This window comes from Pseudocercospora fijiensis, assembly GCF_000340215.1.
Source record: "Pseudocercospora fijiensis CIRAD86 unplaced genomic scaffold MYCFIscaffold_1, whole genome shotgun sequence".
NCBI classification, from domain to species: domain Eukaryota; kingdom Fungi; phylum Ascomycota; class Dothideomycetes; order Mycosphaerellales; family Mycosphaerellaceae; genus Pseudocercospora; species Pseudocercospora fijiensis.
The window spans coordinates 3,084,420-3,106,766 of NW_006921532.1; the positions used below are offsets into that span (position 1 = coordinate 3,084,420).

Consider the following 22,347-nt stretch of genomic DNA (forward strand, 5'->3'; position numbering starts at 1 on the left):
TAGTTAGAGCTATCGCAAATATAGCAATTAGGCTATAGGCCCTTTTAAGATTAAGAGAAGGATAGGCAAGCTCGCCTATAAACTAGAGCTGCCGAAATTAGCTAAGTTTTACCTAGTAATATCGATCGCGTAGCTTAAGCTAGCCCCTAACCTAGCAAAGGACCCGTTCGTAAGACTATACGACCGTATCCCCGTACCGATAGACCTATAGTCTAAGCAACTAGTAATAACTCCTAAACGCGTTTTAGGGAAGCGTAGTTCTAGAGGAAAAACGGAATATCTAGTTAAGTAGAAGGACGAGCAGCCGATAATAAATAAATAGATTAGGGCAGACGACCTTCTAGAGAGCAACGCTTACCTAATCGACTAGTTCGAGGACTCCTAAATTACGGATAAGCAGATTAGTTAGATAAAACTATCCCTAATATCGCGAATGCCTATATAGGTCGCGCCGATAGTAAAGCGACTCTAGTCTAATAATAATAAAGAGGAACAGCTACGGCGAGATACGTAGCCTATAAGACGGCAGCCGCTAAGAGGAGGCGGAAGGCCGAACTACGCGGAAGATAGCGATCCTAAGTCTATTAAGAAGGTTACCTAACCCGACGCCTAGGAAGCGTAGATAGGTTAGTTAGCTACCGATATAGACCCGAACTAGCTAACTTCGCTAGTAAGCAAAAATGCTACGTTAAGCGAATCGATTAGCTTAGACGTATATCGCTTCCGCGATAGCGGCAGCTACGACGCCCGGAAACAGGCTAAGACCTTAGGTCTACTATCCGTATCTAACGCCCGATTGCGTAAACTAAAGGCTAGGGCGCTTATCCCGACGGTAAGACGCCTTACTAAGGAGGAGATCTAGCAATAGCGAGATACTCTAGCCCTACTAAATATATAGGTAGGGGCGCATCGTAGAATCCTCCGTAACGATACCTTACCGTCCTTTTTTACTATACTACGTTTCTCTCTAATTACTACGAATCGGTACCTCGACCTATAGCTATAGGTTTTTCCCCTATTAGGAGAAATCTAAGAAGTTTCTAGGAAAATTACTTAAATAGATCTTATACGTATTATAGACCTAGACATCGGGCCTAAGACGCTACTCTATCCTTCTCCCGTACCCTTACTTTCTAGCTATTCTAGCGCCTTCTATCTATTAGATATACGCGGCTAGAATAAGGTTTGCGTACCCGCGCGACTGTTACTAACGCGGTATATAGAAGCTCGGACTATATCGCCGAAGTAACATTTTAACTATCGCTCGGATTAACGATAATAATAATATATATAGCTACGAGGCGTAATAATATATATAGCTACGAGGCGCGCAACTGTAGCTATCTATATTATAGCAACGTTAAACAAGCATTATAAGAAGTATTACTACTATAGCCGGCGGGTCGAAGCTTTAGTTAAAGCGCGGCGCGACGATATTCGGCTAGGAAGACACACCTCTACTAGAATATACGCCTTTACTAGGCGGCACCTCCGAAACGCCTCCGTCCGGCTAGGTAACAATATCGCTATAACGCGACGAAGATCCTAAGGAAATAGGAAAGAGCAATAGAGTTAAGAATAGAGAGGATCCTAAGGCTATAGAAATAGATAGAGAAGATAGCAATAAAGACTATAAGGAAAATAGAGGACGGGAGCCTATTCCCGAGAATAAAGAAAACGAGAATAAAGAAAATAAAAATAAAAAAAGCAATAACGAAGAAAGGGAGCCTATTCCTAGAACTAAGGATAAGGATACTATAGGAGATAGGGGAAATCCCGAGGATAATTAGTCTACTACTCTAGATAATAGAGGAGTAGTAGGAAAGCAGGCTATATCTACCGATAGGGAAGAGCAAGGATAGGATAACGACGAGGTTAAGGAAGATGTATCCGATAACGACGGGAAAGAAGAGCAAGGATAGAAGGCTACTAAGAGATAGGCGCCTAAGACAAAGCGCCTTATTATCGCACTACCTAAGCCGGGCGAAATCCTACGTATACCGCACCTAGATAAGGTACTAAGATTCTCCGATATGCTCTTATATATCGATAGAGCTAGCTATAAGGCTAACGCCGTCTCGGACGTATCCGGCATACTAGTACGTTCTATTAACGGCATAATACGACGCGAACACAAACTCCTATATAAGATTGTAACGAATAGTAGGCCGGAGAAAGCTCTAGTGCTATAGTTACCCGCAGCTCCTATCTACGCCGAGCGATATATAGCTTTCGGCACTCCTCGGATCGAGTATACGGCTATACCTTAGGTCTATAAAACGATTAGCGCCTTAGGAAACCGCCTCTACTATACCTTAGAGACTAGCTATAACGCCGACGCGCCGCACTACTACGATACCTACGATTAGTAGGGTCGCGAACGCCTCGACCTCTACGAATAGAAGCTTCGCGACGGTATAAAGACTAAGGCTAGACGCTAGGTCTATCGTAAGGAATCGAGAGAAGAGGGCCTTAAAGACAATAGCTATAAGGCCCTATAGATCGAATCGGAGACAGAGGGCGAGCGCGCTACGCGTCTCGCCGATATTAAGAAGGCCTCGAAGGCTAAGCTCGACTAGTATAAGAGAAAGTTTAGAAAAAAGGATAATAAGGGCCGCGACGTATATAGTAACTGCCTCTAGCCGGACCTCGCCTCTTTTAAGGACAAGTACGATTTCGACGCCGACGACGAGAAGCCTACCTAAGCTAGGAAGAAGGCTATTCTCGGCGCGCGTACAGTACTATAGGCGGACTAGCTTATTAATATTTTGCCTAATAGACTAGCGGCATACCTCGTATCGGTCTAGCTATTATATTTTAGCCTTAACGAATTCAAGACGGCGCTTATTAACCCGGATTCTATATATAGTTTTAAAAAGTACGTAAATTAGTAATACGCCCCCCCCGGCGAACAGCCTAAGGCGATTTAGAAGAGTACGGGCGAGATCTACCCTCCTAGATAGATAAGGAAAGGCTAGAGCGGACCGAGAAACCCTTACTACGGTACTAACGTACGCTTACTCGAGTAAGCGACCGCCGGCAATAAGCTACTATATAATATTAACGAAGGCGATTTCTCTATAAATAACTCGATCTTATATGCCCCTAAGGCTCTAGAGGACTTTATAATGCCGAACTACGCCGTTCTAAGATACGAGCGGGACAGTCTTGCTTGCGTAACGGCTTTTTAAACGATTTACTAAGGCGAAATAACGCCTATTGCCGTCGCCTACTACGCGCTAGTATACTAGGTTATAGAAGGAGTAGGCTACCTCGCAAACTATATAGAGGCAGCGAGTTGTTTCGCCGGACTAATCGCCGATATATTCGAGCGTTATAAGGTAGATCTAAGGCAGAGAATTGTCGAAGACCTCGAGTCTATCTACGATATCTTCCCTAAACCCTACCTAGCGCTAATTCTTTAGGGCGAATAGCTAAAAATATAGCGCTCGATATATATATAGTTAATCGCGGCGCTTGTAGACGACGAGAAGTAGCAATTAGAATATAGCGACATTACTAGGGATTTCGAGCGCGTTATCCGCAACTTTTAGATATAGTTAGGCTGTTTCCCGCTAGGCCTACGCGCCCTACTAATAGACCTAATATTAAGTCTTATACCGGCTACCTAAGGCATAATCTTTTAGGATATTCCTTTAGCCTACTACGAAGAGAAGGCTAAGGCGATAACGAAAGACGGACACTAACGCCCGGCGACACTACTATATTCCGACTATATAAAGCAGAAAAAAAGCAATCGACTAGAGGATATCTATATAAACTAAGAAATTTAAGGCTAAACTCTAAGAATAGAAGGCCTAGGAGCAGGCCGACGTAAAGGCCTAGAAAGCGGCCTAGAAAGCCGCGAAAGTGTAGAAGGCCGCCTCTACCTCGATAGCTAGAAAGCGTAAGGATATACCTACGTCGGCCCTAGCCGCCGCTAAAAAGGCTAAGTCTACTAAAGCCGATAATAGCAAAGCCGACCCGCTAACTACTACTAAAAAGGCTAAGTCGACTAAAGCCGACCCGCTAACCGCTACTAAAAAGGCTAAGTCTACTAAAGCCGACGATAGCAAAGCCGACCTAGGTACCGGGAAAGGCAAATCTATAAAGGCGCCCGCCGGGAAGGCCGTAATAGTAGGAAAGGCTAAGTCTACTAAAGCGCAAGCCGCGAAATCCGTAGCGGCGCCGAAGAAAGCAACCGACAAAGGCAATTCAGACTTAAGCAAACCTATAACTCGCGTAGACAAAGAGATTGTAGACGCCGCTATCTACGTAGGACTAGCTCCCTAAGGACTCCTTACGGATTCGACGATCCGCCTCCCTATAAGCCGTTTCGACTTCCCGAGACTTATAATAGCCTTCCGTAACGTAGACTTAGAGCGGGTACTGCCCGGTAATAAGCTACGTCTATTAAGGGAGTAGGAGAAGGATTTTATCCGCCGCTCCGTAGCCTTTTATAAACTCAATATCGATACTAGCTAGCTTATCCTCGCAATGTTCCTAGACGAAGAATAGAAAGCCTACCTCTACTATCTAATACTAGTCGTATCAAATTTCGACTACGAGTACGGAAACATTTACTTCTAGGTCTCCTAAATGCTAGTATCCGCTTAGGACAAGATCGAGAAAATTAATAAAGCCGACCCTTTCCCGAATCGAGATTTCGTTACTAGTATATCTAGAGACGATAGAGACGTAGATATAAACGCTTTCCGTAACTAGACGAACTAGATGCTAAGTTACGCCCCTAAGCAAATAATAAACGTTATTTAATAAAACAGCGACCGCTTAATACTTTACCTAATAAGCAAGCTCCTTATATCGGCGGTGCCCTTGCTATTAAAAGCCGCCGTCCTTCGATACTAGATAAAGGCGCTCGTCCTAATAGACGGGAATAACGAGATCTAGCCTATACCCTAGGCGACTATCGTTTACTATAAGGGAGATAACGACGTTAGATAGCTGCTTAAGCACTTCGCGCGGGAACTCGACGACCGAAGCGGCGGACGGCCGCTATAGCAAATCGCGACTAAGAGTACCGGGTACTCTAGGTCTACTATAGACAATGCGTTTCGGCCCCCTAGGGAGGATGTTCTCGATAAGCTCGAGGCCGTAAAATAGCTATATTTCGCGGAGCTAATATATGCCCGCCCCGTAAAGATAGTCTAGCAAATTCCGCCGGAGCCTACGTCTATCGACGATAGCCGTACCTTACTAATCGAGGCGATACGTAACTATAAATAGGACGACGACGACTTTCGGAAGGTATTAGCTACGTTATAAGGAAATTAGTAGGAGGACACCGACCCGTAAGAATTTAAGCAATACGTCGGCCTCCTTATAAGAGCCGTCGGCGACGCGCTCGAAGATAGCGGCTACGATTAAGTAATAGACGACGAAGACCTCGCCGAACTAAACGCCGACGAGAGGTTATAGTACGAGAGATATATCGCGCTATATTAGAAGTTCGGCACCGCGTTTACCTAACTACTAGAAGAGAATTAGAGAGAGGTTATAGACTATAGCAACTAATTCGACTAGGAAGGCACCGAATAGGACGGCAAATTCGACCCTACTAGCCTCGATAATATTATAGAGTTTATAAATACACTCGCCGATTTCTAGTTAGAAGACGGCACTATTAAATACGATAACGAAGACGAGCCGACCCTAAGTCTACCCCTAATTATCGATTCTATCTAGCGCATATCTAAAGAACCTAACTCCGCTGCGAATGCGATTAAGGCTATAAAAGACCTACCGCTACTATAGTACCTTAGACAAGAGGAAAGCGACCTTTTCAAACTACTTGCCGCGCTCTATAGATTAGTACGACCGAGCGGCGATAAGGGCCTACGCAAGGCGCTCGGAAAACTTACCGCAGAGATTTTTAATAGTCTGCATCCTACTAATAAGAAAAAGGGCCTCCGCTTTCTAGAACTGCGACCTCTATAGCAAGGAGAACCCGATAACGAGCATCCTAGAGACCCCGCAGTTAGCGAATAGCAGTACTTCTTATACTCTCGCGCGTTAACGACCTAGCTAGAGGAAATAGGATATTAAGCATTAGCGGGCAAGGAAGAATAGGGATAGCGAGACGAAAACTAGGGGCGTATAGCCTAAAATCTCTTTTATTATATATACAGATACTAAGTCTACCGTCCGCGTAGTCGCGGACATTTCGGGACCGGGGGATTCTATTACGAAGGCAGGCATAGGCATAGGCTAGGCAGGAGGCCCTAGCCTCCTATAGTATATACTTCTCTAAGCCTAGATAGACTTAGAATAATAATCCACTTTATAACATACAATGCATAACACTCGATCGCCTTTCTAGTGCCTACTACTATACTATATTAGACATTAAGGACGCCTATTACCGCATCCGTATTCGTAAGGGCGATAAATAGAAGACAGCCTTTCGCACTCGTTATAGCTATTTCGAGTACTTAGTTATACTATTTAGGCTAGCAAACGCCCCTACAACATTCTAGTCCTATATCAATCGGGCCCTATTAGGCCTATTAGACTACCTCTATATAGTTTACCTAGATAACATCCTAGTCTATACCTATTTACCTAACATTATAGAGCACTAGGCCGTAGTACGTAAGGTCCTCGACCGCCTACGAGCCTATAGACTATATTACAAACCTTCTAAATGCACCTTTGCTACTAAAGAGGTATTATTCCTTAGCTTCCTCGTATTAACCGAGGGTATTAAGGCTAATCCTAATCGGATCAAAATAATTACTAAATAGCCTGTTCCTACGTCTATTAAGGAGCTTTAATCGTTCCTCGGCTTCGCTAATTTCTACCGCCGCTTTATTAAGGGCTATTTACGGCATATAATACCCCTAACTAAGCTTACTAAAACTAAGGCTAACCCGTCTAGAGAATTCAAATAGACTAATAAGATACAAGCCGCTTTTAACGGTCTAAAGAAGCGATTTACTAAAGTCCCCTTACTATACTATTTTATACTAAGTAAGCAGATCCGTATTAAGACTAACGCTTTATAGTTCGCTATATCGGCTATTATATTATAGCAATTAGATAAGGACTATTACTAGCACCTAATTGCCTTCTTTTTACGAAAGATAATCGATATAGAGCGTCGCTACGAGACCTACGAGCAAGAGCTCCTAGCTATTATCGAGGCCTTTAAGCATTAGAGGCACTATCTCGATAGTGTATAGCACACTATTTAGGTCTATATAGACTATAACAACCTCCGTAGTATTACTAAGGTTACTAGGGTTATAGGTCGATAGGCTAGATAGGCCGTCTACCTCGCCGGGTTTAATTTTAATATATTATATCGGCTAGGCGTAAGTAACCCTACTAATAGCCTATCGAGGCGACCTAATTACGATAGCGAGACTTAGTACATTAATTTATTGTTTCCAACCCTGTAGTATAAGATTGCTATAGCCCGTATTGTTAATAAGTAAGCGTAGGATAAGCGGACTTCCGGACCCCGCGGCGGCAACAAATACTATAGTAGAGTTATCGTTCTTCTAGTATACGTTAAAAGAAAGGACGTAGATCGCTCGAGCTATAATAACTCGATTAAGGACATTGCTATCTATAGTAATAGTCTATATAGCGATAGTACTATAGAAGAGGTTGTAGTAGTTCTAGCTGCTAGTACTATTAGATATATATAATGCGTACCTCGTTCGATAGCGAGGGTGCTATTAAATAACCTTACAAATAGGGATAGTTAATCGTTTATAGATAAGCTATTGCATACTTAGCAGAGGGACGCCTTTGCTATCGAGCGTATTAATAAGCTTATAAGTAGGCGGGCGACTCGATCTAGTAAGAGTAATAACTAGTCGATCGACGATAAGGGTTACTTAAAGTTTAAGGGCAGATACTATATCCCCGCTAAACAATCGATTAGACAAGAGCTTTTAAAGCGATACTATAATAGTAAGCTCGCTAGTTACTATAGTATAGAGAGGTCGCACGAGTTACTATCGCGTATATACTACTAGCTAAATAGTAAGCGGCATATAAAGGAGTATATACAGACCTATATAGTATACTAGCGAGTTAAAGCACTAAAGCACTTACTATTTAGCGAGTTGTCTTTACTCTCTATTCTAAAGAAGCCTTTTATAGAGCTTATAATAGACTTTATTACAGGTCTTCCCCCTACTAAGCGAAGAGGAAGCAAAGACGTCTTTAACGCTATATTAGTCGTTATAGACCGATTCACTAAGGGTGCTCGCTATATTCCTGCTCGTAAGGATTAGACTACTATTAATATAGTAGAGGCGCTATAGACTAACATCTTCTGCACCTATTAGGGAACCCCTAAGGGGATCGTATCCGATCGTAGATCGATACTAATATCTTACTATTAGAGCGAGATTTGCTTATAGCTAAGACTAAAGCATCGGCTATTAACAGCCTTCTATCTATAGACTAACGGTCAAACAGAGAGGCAGAATGCTACCCTATAGCAGTACCTATATAGTTATATTAATAAGAACCCCGAGGACTAGGTCAACCTCCTATAACTAGCTAAATTCGTATACAATAACAGTGTCTACTTATCTACTAAGGTCTCCCCTTATTTTGCTATAATAGGCTAGAACGCTGCCTTACTATAAGACCTATTTACCTCGCTCGAGGCCGAGCGTAAGGAAAGGGAAGCGCGTTAAGTACCCGAAACACTAGCGGCTATTAAGAGGGTTTAGAAGATGCGAGAAATCTATGCTAAGATAGCCGAGAAGTTAATAAAGGCTCAAAAGTACTAAAAGACCTACTACGACAAGCACTATACGCTAATAACCTTTAAACAAGGCGACATAGTTATACTAAGCACTAAGAACCTCCTTATCCGCAAACACCTATTACCTAATAGCAAAACAAGGCCTAAGCTCGTACTAAGATACATTAGCCTATTCCGTATCCGAGAACCGAAGGGTATATAGGCCTACTAGTTATAGCTTCTACCCTATTACACTATCTATAACACCTTCTATATATCCCTCCTTAAGCTATACTATTAACGCGAAGGCGATAAAGCGCCTACTAAGTTAGAAGAAGTCTTAGCTAATAGCGAAGAACTATAGTCTATAGAACGTATCCTATAGCACTAGACTAGGAAAGGCAAGAAGGAGTACCTATTAAGATAGCAAGGCTATTTACCTAAATAGGACTTATAGGAAGCTAAAGGTTCCTTTAAGGACATAACCGAGTTATTAGATAAGTATTAGACTAGCGTAAAGAATAAGAAGAAGGCTAAAAGCTTATAATGTTACTATTAAGGCCTAGGATTAATACTATCCCCGGGATGCTATTAGCTAACTAATTAGAGGCAAGCAATTGTTAGCAATAAAGGACAATAAGACTATACTACTATAGAATCTACCTCTTTACTAGCGTACCCTATAAGACCCTTCTCTTAGCGCCCCTCTTATTCCTTTATTCTATCGAGGCCCTAAGGCCTAAGTGTTAGGGCCAAAGAGGCTATACGTAATTAGCATGTAACTAGGCCGAGTAAAGCCAGGGTCTTAATGCCTTAGGCAGGGCTTAGCGCTTAGCGTTAGGCTAACTCTCCTGCCTTCCTCCCTCTCCTCCTAGATCTCTATCGAATACTAAACTAATTCACTACTACCCTATCTACCTGCTAACATAACCCTTCTTATACAGTATTCGATCTACCCTTTAAGGGCAGTAGCTAGATAGTCCTTATTTCAAGCTTTTAGCGGTATAGCTACGAAAACTATCGATTTAACTATATTACGCCCGAAAAACGGGACCTACACGTACTATTCTATCGAAACAACCGTACTAATTATTAAGTAAGGCCTTCTATACGGCCTATTATACTAAGTTAAGCATACTAAGCCGATATCTACTAATTCCGCTACATCCGCATCTTAGGGGCTAATAATACATTATTAGTGTCGCCCCTTATAATAGCCGGTTTATTACGAAACAACAACCGTGCTGCCGCTAGTAGCGCTAGCAACGACAACGCTAGTAGCACAGTGCCTACCGAAGTGCCTACTAAGGCTCCTACTGAAGTACCTCCTACTAAAGGGCCTGCTACTAAGCCTACTAAAGAAGAACCTGTAATTCTAGGTAACGATCTAGAATTGCCTGTTAACGACATTCTTAACAACATTGTCAATCGACGATATAGCTAGCTAGCCTTTAGGCCCTAGCTAGTAGCGAGACTTTAAGAAGCTACCTAAAACAGGCTTACTGCCCTACGTTAAGAATAATAGCTAAAGGATAATCTCCTCGAGATTCGCCGCCTTTAGGAGGCCCTAACAACTAACACTAAGCCGATAGTAGGGCCTTCCTCGCTATTAGTTCCAGTCTAGAAGAAGGATGCTAAACTCAAGGACTACACCGTGTTTAATAGCTCTAGCCGAAAGTAGTATAACGACTACATTCGTAACTATAAGCTCAACTAGCGCAACGCACTAAGAGCGCTACTAGACGACTATTCCTTAGTCGTACACGCTATATAGTACATTAATAGCGACCTAAAGCGTATATAGGATAACTATTTTAATTCCCTTTACGACTAGACCGCTATTTAGTAGCAAGACTATAAGACCATTATACTAGACACCCTTAGAAACCCTATACTAAGGCAACAATACGCTTAGGACTAATACCTTCGAGCTAAATAAAAGACTGATCAATCGGCTCGCTTATTTAAGGCCTATTTAAAGACCCTCGAGGACGATTTGCTAGCTAAGACCGACTCTATCTAGATTTCCGAAATACGCCCTAAATTGCGATAGGAATTAGTCTTTAAATTAGACCGCCGCCGTATGTTTGAACAGACCAATCTTATACGCATTCAATTTATAGTTAAAGTCGAGACTGCAGAGCGTATAGTATATCTCTAACAACGGTTAGAATCTAAGATACGCCTAGCTACCTATCGTAGCCGCGGAGGAAACTAAGGTTCCTACTAGAACAACAGTACTAACAATAGGAATAGTAGTAACGACCGTAGGAGAAGCCGTAGCCGACGGCTATATAGAGGAGGCCGTAATAGGGGCCGTAGAAGGGGCTCGTATCCCTATAGTACTAATCGCTCGGCTAACAATAGCGGTAATAGCTATAGCAATCCCCTAACCGGACTAAAGTGCTTTAATTGTAATAGCACTAGCTATCTACTAGGCTAATGCGACAAACCTAAGGACTAGGCCCGAATCGACCGTGCTGCCGCTAAGTACCGTAAGCACCTTTTAGCCGCTAATACTACCCCTATCGGTCCTTCGAAAAAAGAATAAGCGCCGCACTAACTGTTAGCCTTGTGCGGCGCAAGACTATCGACATTGTGCTAGCTATTATACGCACCTGTCTCGTACCGGACACGCATAGAACTAACTATAAGACTAAGGTTATACTGGATCTAGGAAATTCAGTTAGTGCCCTTATTAGCTATCGCCTAGCTAAGCAATTAGACCTTCGACAACTGCCTAGGACTAACCTGCTAACCCTTGCTTGGTTTAATAACGCTCGGCACTTGACCTATAGGGCCTACTATGTTTATATAGCCCTAAAGGACGACCTCGGCAATAAGCGCCTACTAAACTTTACTGCCTACGCAGTAGACATAGATAGCCTCCTATCTAAGATTGTTATTAGCAACCCTGTTCTTAAGTACTATACTATAGTTATAGACTTAGGCAGTTAATAGTAGCGATTTAGAATCGCTAGGAAAGAGGACATTAAATACATTAATATTAGCGAGTGCCCTAATAATATTAGGGTCCTATTTATTAGCAACCTAACTCTAGCTAATCCGACGGCCGACCTGCTCGGTAGTAATAACGATAAACTAGTGCCCCCTAATAGCATAGATCCTAAACAACTTAAGCGCATACTAGAACCTATTCGAGAGACCTATATTAATATGTTTAAACACTACCTAGCATCGACATTGCCTATGTTTAAAGAGACGGATTATAAGATTGATATTATAGAGGGCAAGGAGGTTCCTTTTAGCCCCCTCTACAACCTTAGCGAACGAGAGCTTGCTATATTGCGTAAGTACCTAGAGGAAAACCTAGCTAATAGTCGAATTCGGTATAGCAACAGCCCTACTAGTGCACCTATCCTATTCGTACTAAAGAAAGATAGTAGCCTACGTCTATATATCGACTATCGTAGGCTTAATACTGTTACTATTAAAGACCGCTATCTACTTCCTCTTATTAATAAGACCCTCGATCGCCTTTTAGGTACCTACTACTATACTATACTAGACATTAAGGATGCGTACTATCGTATCCGCATTCGTAAGGGCGACGAATAGAAAACAGCCTTCCGTACTTGCTATAGCTATTTCGAATACTTGGTTATACTATTTGGCCTAGCTAATGCCTCTATAACATTTCAGTCCTACATTAATCGGGCCCTTTTAGGTCTATTAGATCACCTCTATATAGTTTACCTAGATAACATCCTAGTTTATATATACTCTCCTAACATTGCGGAATACTAGGCTATAGTCCGTAAGGTACTCGATCGCCTAAGGGCCTATAGCTTGTACTACAAACCCTCTAAATGCACCTTTGCTGCTAAAGAGGTGTCCTTCCTTAGCTTTCTCGTATTAACCGAGGGTATTAAGGCTAATCCTAATCGGATTAAGACTATTACTAAGTAGCTAATACCTACTAGTATTAAGGAGCTTCAATCGTTCCTCGGCTTTGCTAATTTCTACCGTCGCTTTATTAAGGGCTATTTACGGTATGTAATGCCCCTAACTAAACTTACTAAGACTAAGGCAAATCCATCTAGAGAGTTTAAATAGACTAATAGAGCACAAGCCGCTTTTAATAGTCTAAAGCAGCGCTTTACTAAAGTCCCCTTATTACACTATTTCGTACTAAACAAGCAGATCCGAATTAAGACTAACGCTTTATAGTTCGCTGTATCGGCTATTATATCCTAGCAATTAGATAATGACTATTACTAGCACCCGATTGCCTTCTTCTCGAGGAAGATAATTAATATAGAGCGTCGCTACGAGACCTACGAGTAAGAGCTCTTAGCTATTATCGAGGCCTTTAAGCATTAGAGGCATTACCTCGATAGGGCCTAACATACGATACAGGTCTATATAGACTATAACAACCTCCGTAGCATTACTAAGGTTACTAGAGTTATAGGTCGACAGGCTAGATAGGCCGTCTACCTCGCTAGGTTTGATTTTAATGTGTTATATCGGCTAGGCGTAAGCAACCCTACTAATAGCCTATCGAGGCGACCTGATTACGATAGCGGGACTTAGTAATCCATTAATTTATTGTTTCTAACCCTATAGTATAAGATTGCTATAGCCCGTGTTATTAATAAGCACGCGTAGGATAAGCGGCTTACCGGACTCCGCGACGGCTTAAAGTATATTAATGCTCTTACTATATTAATAGTGCGTATTAAGGCAAGAGCTAAGGATATAGACAGGAGAAGTTATAATAACTCCCTAGTCGATATCGCTATATATAGTAATAGCGATTAAAGCACTAATGCAGTTAATCCGGCTACTAGTACTATTAGATGTATACAATGCGTACCTCGTTTAATAGCGAGGGTGCTGTTAAATGACCTTACAAATAGGGATAGTTAATCGTTTATAGATAAGCTGTTACGGGCTTAGTAGAGGGACGCCTTTGCTGCTGAACGTATAGACAAGCTTGTAAGTAGGCGAAAGACTCGATCTAGTAAGAGTAACAACTAGTCGATCGATAACAAAGGTTATTTGAAGTTTAAGGGCAGATACTATATCCCCGCTAAATATTCGATCCGATAAGAACTTCTTAAGCGACACTATAATAGCGAGCTTGCCGGTTACTATAGTATAGAGAGGTCGTACGAGCTACTATCGCGCACATACTACTAGCTAAATAGTAAGCGGGATATAAAGGAATACGTTAACACGTATGCCGTATGTTAACGTATTAAGGCACTAAAACATTAGCCTTTTAGCGAGTTGTCCTTATTACTAATCCCTTATAAGCTATTTGTAGAGCTTATAATAGACTTTATTATAGGCCTTCTACCTGCTAAACGTAGGGGTAGCAAGGACATCTTCGATGCTATCCTTATTATAGTAGATCGGTTTACTAAAGGCGCTCGATATATCCCGGCACGGAAGGATTAGACTGCTATCGACATAGTAGAGGCTCTGTAGAGCAACATCTTCTATACCTATTAGGGGACCCCTAAGGGGATAGTCTCTAACCGGGGTACGACATTTACATCCTATTATTAGAGCGAGATATGCCTATAGCTAAGACTAAAGCATCGGCTATTAACAGCCTTCTATCTATAGACTAACGGTTAAACAGAGAGGCAGAATGCTACCCTATAGCAGTACCTGCGTAGCTACATTAATAAGAACCCTAATAACTAGGTCAATCTCCTATAACTAGCCGAATTCGTATATAACAACAGTGTCTACTTATCTACTAAGGTGTTACCTTATTTCGCTATAATAGGAAGCAACCCTGCGCTACTATAAGACCCATTTACCTCGCTCGAGGCCGAGCGCAAGGAAAGGGAAGCGTATTAAGTACTAACACCTAAGACACTAGCGGCTATTAAGAGAGTTTAAAAGATGCGAGAGATTTACGCTAAGATAGCTAACAAACTAGCAAAAGCCTAGGCCTATTAGAAGGCCTATTACGACAAACACTATATACCGATAACCTTTAAGCAAGGCGATATAGTTATGCTAAGCACTAAGAACCTCCGTATCCGCAAGCACCTATTACCTAACGGCAAAACAAGGCCTAAGCTCGCACTAAGATACATTAGTCTATTCCGTATTCGAGAAGTTAAGGGCTCCTCCGTATAGGCCTATTAGTTATAGCTTCCTCCTTATTATACTATCTATAACACCTTCTATGTATCCCTCCTTAAGCTATATTACCTACGCGAGGGGGATGAAGCCCCTACTAAACACGAAGACATACTAGCGGATAGTAAAGAGCTATAGTCTATAGAACGTATCCTGCAGCACCGGACTAGGAAAGGTAAGAAGGAATACCTATTAAGATAGTAAGGCTATTTACTAGAATAGGACTTATAGGAAGCTAAAGATTCCTTTAAGGATATAGCTAAGTTGTTAAACGAGTATTAGACTAGCGTAAAGAATAAGAAGAAGGCTAAAAGCTCGTAATATTACTAAGGCTTAGGAATAATGCTACCCCCGGGGTACTATTAGATAACTAATTAGAGGCCGGCAAACTAGGACAATAAGACTATACTACTATAGTAAACGCGTACCGAGTGTTAACAAGCGCGCTACGACGCGTTAACTAATTGCCTACTCTTTTAAGGACTCTATCTCTTTACTAACGCGCCCTATAGGTCCCCCTCTTATTCCCTTATTCTATCGAAGCCTCGAGGCCTAAGCGATCGGCGAAGGCGCGCGCGTAGCGGATAGTGCCGGCGGTGTGTTAGAAGAAACGGTATACGCCTATATTAGTAACGGTATTACGGAGTGTGTTACCGTTTAAGAAAGGAAGGACATAGCTATATTAGTAACGGTATTACTAAGTTGTTATAGGTTAAAGAAGGAAATTAGAAGAAGGTAAAGTTAGCGCTAAGACGACTAGCGCCGCTATTGTTAACATTACCTAGTCGCTACTAATGTTAACCTTACCTATATCAAAACTTTAAGGCCGAGTTAAAACTTTAAGCCGCTTAAAAGATTAAGTAGCTTAATAGACTAACTAACTAAGGGCAAAACTATAGAGCTAAGCTAGCCGGGGTCGATCTTGCGGACAATAGGTTACTCCTCGATCTATCTAACCCTTTAAGCGAGGCGAACCTCTACTACTATACTTATAATAGCCTTTACTTATAGAAACTAGACGAGCTGTATTTTTTAAAAGATAAGATAAGATTGACAATTAAAGGCTACCAAACCTAACTAATTAGGGCTAGCGAAACTACGAACAATAATAGCCCTCGTAATAACAAGAACAATCCCTTAGAACGGACAACCCTCGGAAGCGGACATTTCTAGGTCTTTTAAGAGTAGACGCAGAGAACTCGGTACGATATTACTTAGAACGGGGGCAGTGCTATAATACCCCGTATACCTACCTATTATAGTAGGGAAGGTACGCTCGTATTATAATTAGTCGATAGTCCTTAATTCTTGTAGCTTTATGTCCCTTTACTTTATTATATATAAGGATAGCGCAGTTAGAGTTAGACATTGTATTAGAAGGTAAGGTTTGACATAGTTATATAATCGGTAGTTGCGTATTTAATTTAGCGCGGATTAAGCAGCTTATTAGGCCTGCTAAGTTAGTAGCGATAGAGATTAGAATAAGACCGGCTACGAGGGCGCGGCCTTTAGAAGGGAAGCGTATGTTAGGGCTAAAGAGGCTATACGTAATTGGCATGTAACTAGGCCGAGTGAAGCTAGGGTCTTAATGCCTTAGGCAGGGCTTGGCGCTTAGCGTTAGGCCAACTCTCCTACCTTCCTCCCTCTCCTCCTAGATCCTTATCGAATACTACACTAATTTACTACTACCCTATCTACCTACTAACATAACCCTTCTTATACTAAGCGATCGATAAGGGCGATGCGCGCGCGCGTACGAATAACGGTAATAAAGATAATAGCGTCGCGCTACGAGCTAGCGAAGGACGGCGCGGCTAGCGCGGCTATATTAGTAATAGTATTGCAAAGTATATTGCTATTTAAGAAAGGAAGGATATAGCTATATTAGTAACGGTATTGCCGAGTTATTATTAGTTAAAGAAGGAAATTAGAAGAAGGTAAAGTTAGCGCTAAGACGACTAGCGCTACTATTATTAATATTACTTGCTATTGTTACTACGCCTATAGATACAACCTTACCTATACTACGAGCCTAAGGCACCCTTAATTAAAACTTAATCAAAACTTTAAGGCTAAGTCAAAACTTTAAGCCGCTTAAAAGATTAAGTAGACTAATAGACTAACTAACTAAGGGCAAAACTATAGAGCTAAGCTAGCCGGGGTCGATCTTACGGACAATAGGTTACTCCTCGATCTTTCCGACCCTTTAAGCGAGGCGAACCTCTACTACTACACTTATAATAGCCTTTACCTATAGAAACTAGAAGAACTAAGTTTTTTAAAAAGATATAATTAGTTGACACTTAAAGGCTGCTAAACCTAACTAATTAGGGCTAGCGAAACTACGATAGTAAATAATAGCCCTCGTAATAATAAGAATAAACCCTCGGAAGCAGACAACCCTCGGAAGCGGACATTACTAGGTCTTTTAAGAGTAGACGCAAAGAACTCGATATAACATTACTTAGAACGGAGGCAGTACTATAATACCTCGTACGTCTACCTATTATAGTAGGGAAGACGCGCTCGTATTGTAATTAGTCGAAGGCCCTTAATTCTTATAGATATATATTACTTTATAGTTTATTATATATAGGGATAGCGTAGTTAGAGTTAGACATTATACTATATTAGAGGTAAGGTTTAATATAGTTACATAATCGGTGGTTATGCGTTCAATTTAGCGCGGACTAAGCGGCCTATTAGACCTACTAAGTTAGTAGTAATAGAGGTTAAGACTAGAATAAAGACCGGCTACGAGGGCGCGGCCTTTAGAAGGGAAGCGTATATTAGGACTAAAGAGGTTACACGTAATTGGTATATAACCGGGCTCGAGTAAAGCTAGGGTCTTAATGCCTTAGGCAGGGCTTAGCGCTTAGCAATAGGCTAACTTACCTGCCTTCCTCCCTCTCCTCCTAGCTCCTTATCGAATACTACCTATACCTACTACTACCCTATCTACCTACTAATATACCCTTCTTATACTCTACTAATAGCTTTATTAAAATTAATAGTACTATTAGTAGTCTTACTAATATTTTCGCTATAGGGACCTTTATACTAGTCGATAGGCTTCGTATTTAGTAGAATATAGCTATATCTAGGTCTTTAGTCTACGTTAAGCTCCTACTAAATTTTTATTAGCGTTTTACGCTTATATCCGGGTTTCGTTAAGCGCTTTCGATTTACGTTCTACGCTAAAATCTAGAATAAGTTAAACTTCCCTTTAATCTTTAATTAAATATTACTTCTACTAAAATTCTTAGCTAATTATTTCGGTCTTAGCGGACAACTTAGATTTTCGTAGGCGGTAGGCGCGGTATCTAGATTAGTAGCTACGATACTAATTATTTCGGTATTAGCGGACAACTTAGATTTTAATACTAGCTAATACTAGCTAATAGTCCGAGCTAATACTAGCTAACACTAGCTAATACTAGCTAATACTAGCTAGCTAACACTAGCTAATACCTACGCTAAAATCCGGGGCAAGTCAAATTTCCCTTTAATATTTGTTTCGATTGACGTTCTACGCTGAAATCCGGGGTAAGTCAAATTTCCCTTCAATCTTTGATTAAATATTACTTCTGCGAAATTTCTCAGCCAATCATTTCGGTCTTAGCGGACAACTTAGATTTTCGCGGGCGGTAGCCGCGGTGTCTAGATTGGCAGCTGCGCTGCCAATAATGTGATGGTACCTTTATGTAGCAGTCTGTCATTGCGCTGATGCAATGCAACGGCTGCATCATTCTGGCCGTGACATCATTCATCACAGACTCGAGCACTCGTCTAGAATAGGCTCCGGTCCGGAGTATGTTTTCCAGTTGCCATTTCGAGAACCAGGTCATGAGCGCTCGCGTCCTCGGGAGGTCGCCGCTGTGCTTTGTCTTATTCGACCTTTGCTTCCAAGCATAGTTCCGCTCAAAAAAGCTCTCAAGCAAAGCTTGCGAGAAAGCCTTGTTGGATCGCTGCAGTGACTGTTTGGAGCATACTCAGAATCAAGTCCGTACTCAACGCCATTTCCAACCCGTTCGCAGGTCGCTGATGAGCAATTGACTCTTTGCTGTACCTTCCCTGGAGGTCCATATCATGACATTCACCCAATCATACTCTTCTTCCTCCCTCTCATTCTAACATCTTCCAACTTCTTCAGTGTCTTCTTTGCACCCTTGAAAGATCCCTCATAACCATTCAAGACCTCGTCGAAAAGTCTCTCTTCCTTGGGATGCGTACTCCCAAAAGCTCTTTCCAGAACATATAAATCCACAGCTCGATCCTCTTCCATCGTAGCATTTTGAACCGCGAGCCCGAAATCAATCAACACAACTTCTTCCGTCTCGTCCGGTCCATCGTCGCTCGTCGCTCGTAACATCATATTACTAGTCGTCAGATCCCCATGCACAACTCCAATGTCATGTAACTTGCCCACTGCAGCACCAATCCTCCTCAGCAATGACCTCAACTCATCCTCTCCAGCTTCCCATCCTCTAATAACCGCCTTGACCGTTCCCGGTCCCTCAATCCACTCAGAGACCATCCAACCCTGTTCCCAATCCAGCGCATAGATTTGTGGCACTTTAACACCTTCTCTTAGACATTTTACCAGGACCCTGGCTTCCGCGAGGATTCTCTGGCGCGTGAGTCTTCGGTCTAAAGTTGGATGTCTCCATGGCTTTTTTGGCCGGACTTTCAAGGCTGCGGATTGGGTGGGTGTGAGGAACTGAGTTTTGTAGAGAAGGGCTTCGGCGCCTTGGGCTATGAGTTGGAAGGCTGAGAGTGGAGAATTGTTGAAGGGTGGTGGGAGGGAGCGAGGTGGATGGGACGCGAGGTCAGTGTTGGTATCGGTTGTCATGGTGTGGTTAATGTCAGAAATGAAGAAGAGGTAGCGTCATTGTCGAGCTCGAGGTTCGCGAAAAGTTGGACTTGGCATGAAGCTGTTCGGCGATATCGGCAGAGTGCAACGTGCAAGCTCCATCTTGTGCAAAAGCAGAAACGTGAAAGTAAAGGTCGAGGATCAGAGAGCTTGAAAGACTGCTAGGCTTTCATGATCTAATAAGAAGCCTGCGCTATGGACATAACTGCGCTCGCTACATAAGGCGGCGTGGGTATCGTGACGTGCACACTCAATCGCAAAAATCCTTCTCGCTCCTAAAACGCCTCGGAGGTTGCCCTACCAGTTCTCAAATCATCAATTTCCATAGTTCATTGAAGTCATGCCAAAAGTCCTTCAATCTCAGCCCCCTCTCCTATTTTATCTTCTTCAATCCTCCCAAATCGTCTCTAGGTCCAAGTCTGCCCTCCTCTCACCTCCGCAGACCGACCAGCGTTTCCTCTCCCGGTTGCCTCCCCTGCTGAACCCGAAGCCTCTCGGGGCGTCGAGACTGCCTCGCCGTCGTGGATTGTCATCGGGATCCTCACCGCGCTCTGCTCGTTCTGCTCTCTCAGCTGCCAGCTTCAGTCTCTCGATGCGCTCTGCCTCGATTGCCATGCTCTCCAAATCTGGATCATCCTCGATCGTTTCCAGGGATGTTATTGAAGGTGATCGCGATCGTTGCGAAGTTGGTGTGGAAGGAATGCTGCTGAATGATGAAGAGCTTGCATAATGATGGAGTGGTGGATACGCTTCATTGAATCGTTGAGGGCCCAGCGAAGGCGAGTTGGAGCCGGAAGATGCAGTAGATAAGTTGCTCGTATGGTCGATGTTGCTTCCAGGGTAAGATGTAGGTGCATTCGCATTAGTTACTGTATGCAAAGGTGAAGCCGGACGTCGTCGCAGTGACGACGACCGCAAGAACGGCATCGCTGCTGGAACAGGCAGTGGCTGACGCGGAGTGATGTCCAGCTCACTGTCTTCCTGAATCGACTCAATCCCGCTTCCTCCCACAGGTGACTCGTACCAGCTCGGTGACCTTGGCGGTGGGTTATAGCTGCTGCTCTCATTTTCCGCTCGCAGGGGAGATCTCTGTCGAGCAGGAGATCGCATGGGGGAACTGGGCGAGAGCGAGGCATTTGAGGGCATGCTCAATTCGAAGGAGCGCGAGGCTGAATGCACGGCTGGGCTGGAATGTGCTCTGGTCATGGCCGGCGCGCTCAGTGCCGCTCCACTCGAACGCGAGCGAAGGTGGCTTCTCGAGTAGGGAGATCGGTTGCGGTGACTGCTCGTCGGTCGAGGTTGGTTGAAGTGGCTTTGCAGCAGTGCCGCTGGGGAAGGGTCTGTTGAAGTGCGAGCGGCTTCTGGTCGCAGCTTGAGGGGTCGAGGAAGTGGATGTGCTAGACCAAGTGAAAGGGTCGCTTCCACGTCTGAGTCTGCTGGATTGAAACGATCGACGGGCGATTCGGGCTCGAGGTCCTCATCGTCGTGCTGGCTAGCCTGGCGAAGGGTGTTGATCCCCACGGGCCCGGGGGCACTCATCATGCTGTCGGACGGCGGAGGGGGGATCAAGGTTTAAGTGCTCGCTATGAATCGGATCGAGCGAGGGGTTTCGGGTGTGCGTAACACCCTGGCCCTGGTAGACAAGTCCCCAAGTTGCACTCCCGTCACAGTTTGCGACAGAGAGCGATGTTCGACAGAGAGTGGTGTTCAGCAGAGAGTGATGCAGTCTAGGAGTTCGGAAGGTTGGCAATCACTACTGCCAAATAGCCGGCTGTGGGAGGGAGGGCCAGAGCAAGCCTGTCTCAAGACTCGACGCAGGGACTGTGATGCTAGAGAAGCCGGCGACGTATGTTATTGCTCCACCCTACCTAATTGTTCACCAACGGTGACGATCAGGGCCGCCTGCACTCCACGGTTCCTTATAACGGCCGCCTGGGCGTGAACGCTCCTTCACCACTGACTCGAACTGTCATACCGGTTGCCCAGCTGACGTGTAACTTACTATGAATAAAGCCGCCATCTCTGAGCTTTAATCATCAAGGGACATAACGACGTTTCACATGCAATAACTAAAAGTCAGCAGGCCAACGACAGGGCGGCGGCGGCCTGGACGGAGAACAGCGGTCCGTCCGGTTCTGCAAGTCGTGTGCCCAGCGCAGCAACAATAATTGAAGCGTAACTTATGGCCAGGCCAGCACCCGTGCATGCAACTCGGCTGCATCTTTATGCATATTGTTGCCCTACTCCCGTTCGTCGTCTCTGATGATGATTTCCCATGCCCTCATATACAGCAACGACACCCTTTCATGCCGGTGATCCGCGAGGGGAAGGACGAGACGAAATTCTAGCGCCCCAAAAAGGGACACACTTTTATAGAAGCCGGCCACGGAGAACATGGAAGAACCTTATAAGTCGCAGGTGACGCTCAGACTGCGTACAGTCTTGGCACGCGCTGTATGCAGAAGAGCCTGACAGAACGCCGTTTGGGGCATCGCTATTCGTCGATCTGTGGATGCGACGTGTGGGAGACACAGGAGAAAGTGGAGAAAGCCGACAAAATGGAGGATTGAGTTCCATCCGGCAACAGCTTCTTCCCTTCTCCACTGCTCTCTTCAGCAGG

General features: G+C 43.6%; 2 protein-coding genes across 2 annotated transcripts; both read right to left on the minus strand.

The window, feature by feature from the left end:
• Positions 1–18,950: 18,950 nt before the first annotated feature.
• MYCFIDRAFT_26109 (uncharacterized protein) lies at positions 18,951–19,706 on the minus strand (the record flags this gene model as incomplete). Its single annotated transcript, XM_007921541.1, has 1 exon — positions 18,951–19,706. The coding sequence occupies one exon, from the start codon at positions 19,704–19,706 to the stop codon at positions 18,951–18,953; it is 756 nt and encodes a 251-aa protein (XP_007919732.1).
• A 36-nt stretch (positions 19,707–19,742) lies between these two features.
• On the minus strand, positions 19,743–20,750 carry MYCFIDRAFT_205810 (uncharacterized protein). Its single transcript, XM_007922942.1, has 4 exons — positions 20,010–20,750; positions 19,929–19,976; positions 19,817–19,888; positions 19,743–19,776 (listed from the first exon to the last, which is right to left on the minus strand). Exon 1 carries the CDS (start codon positions 20,652–20,654, stop codon positions 20,115–20,117), a length of 540 nt encoding a protein of 179 aa, XP_007921133.1. The 5' UTR covers positions 20,655–20,750; the 3' UTR covers positions 19,743–19,776; positions 19,817–19,888; positions 19,929–19,976; positions 20,010–20,114.
• Positions 20,751–22,347: the final 1,597 nt, after the last annotated feature.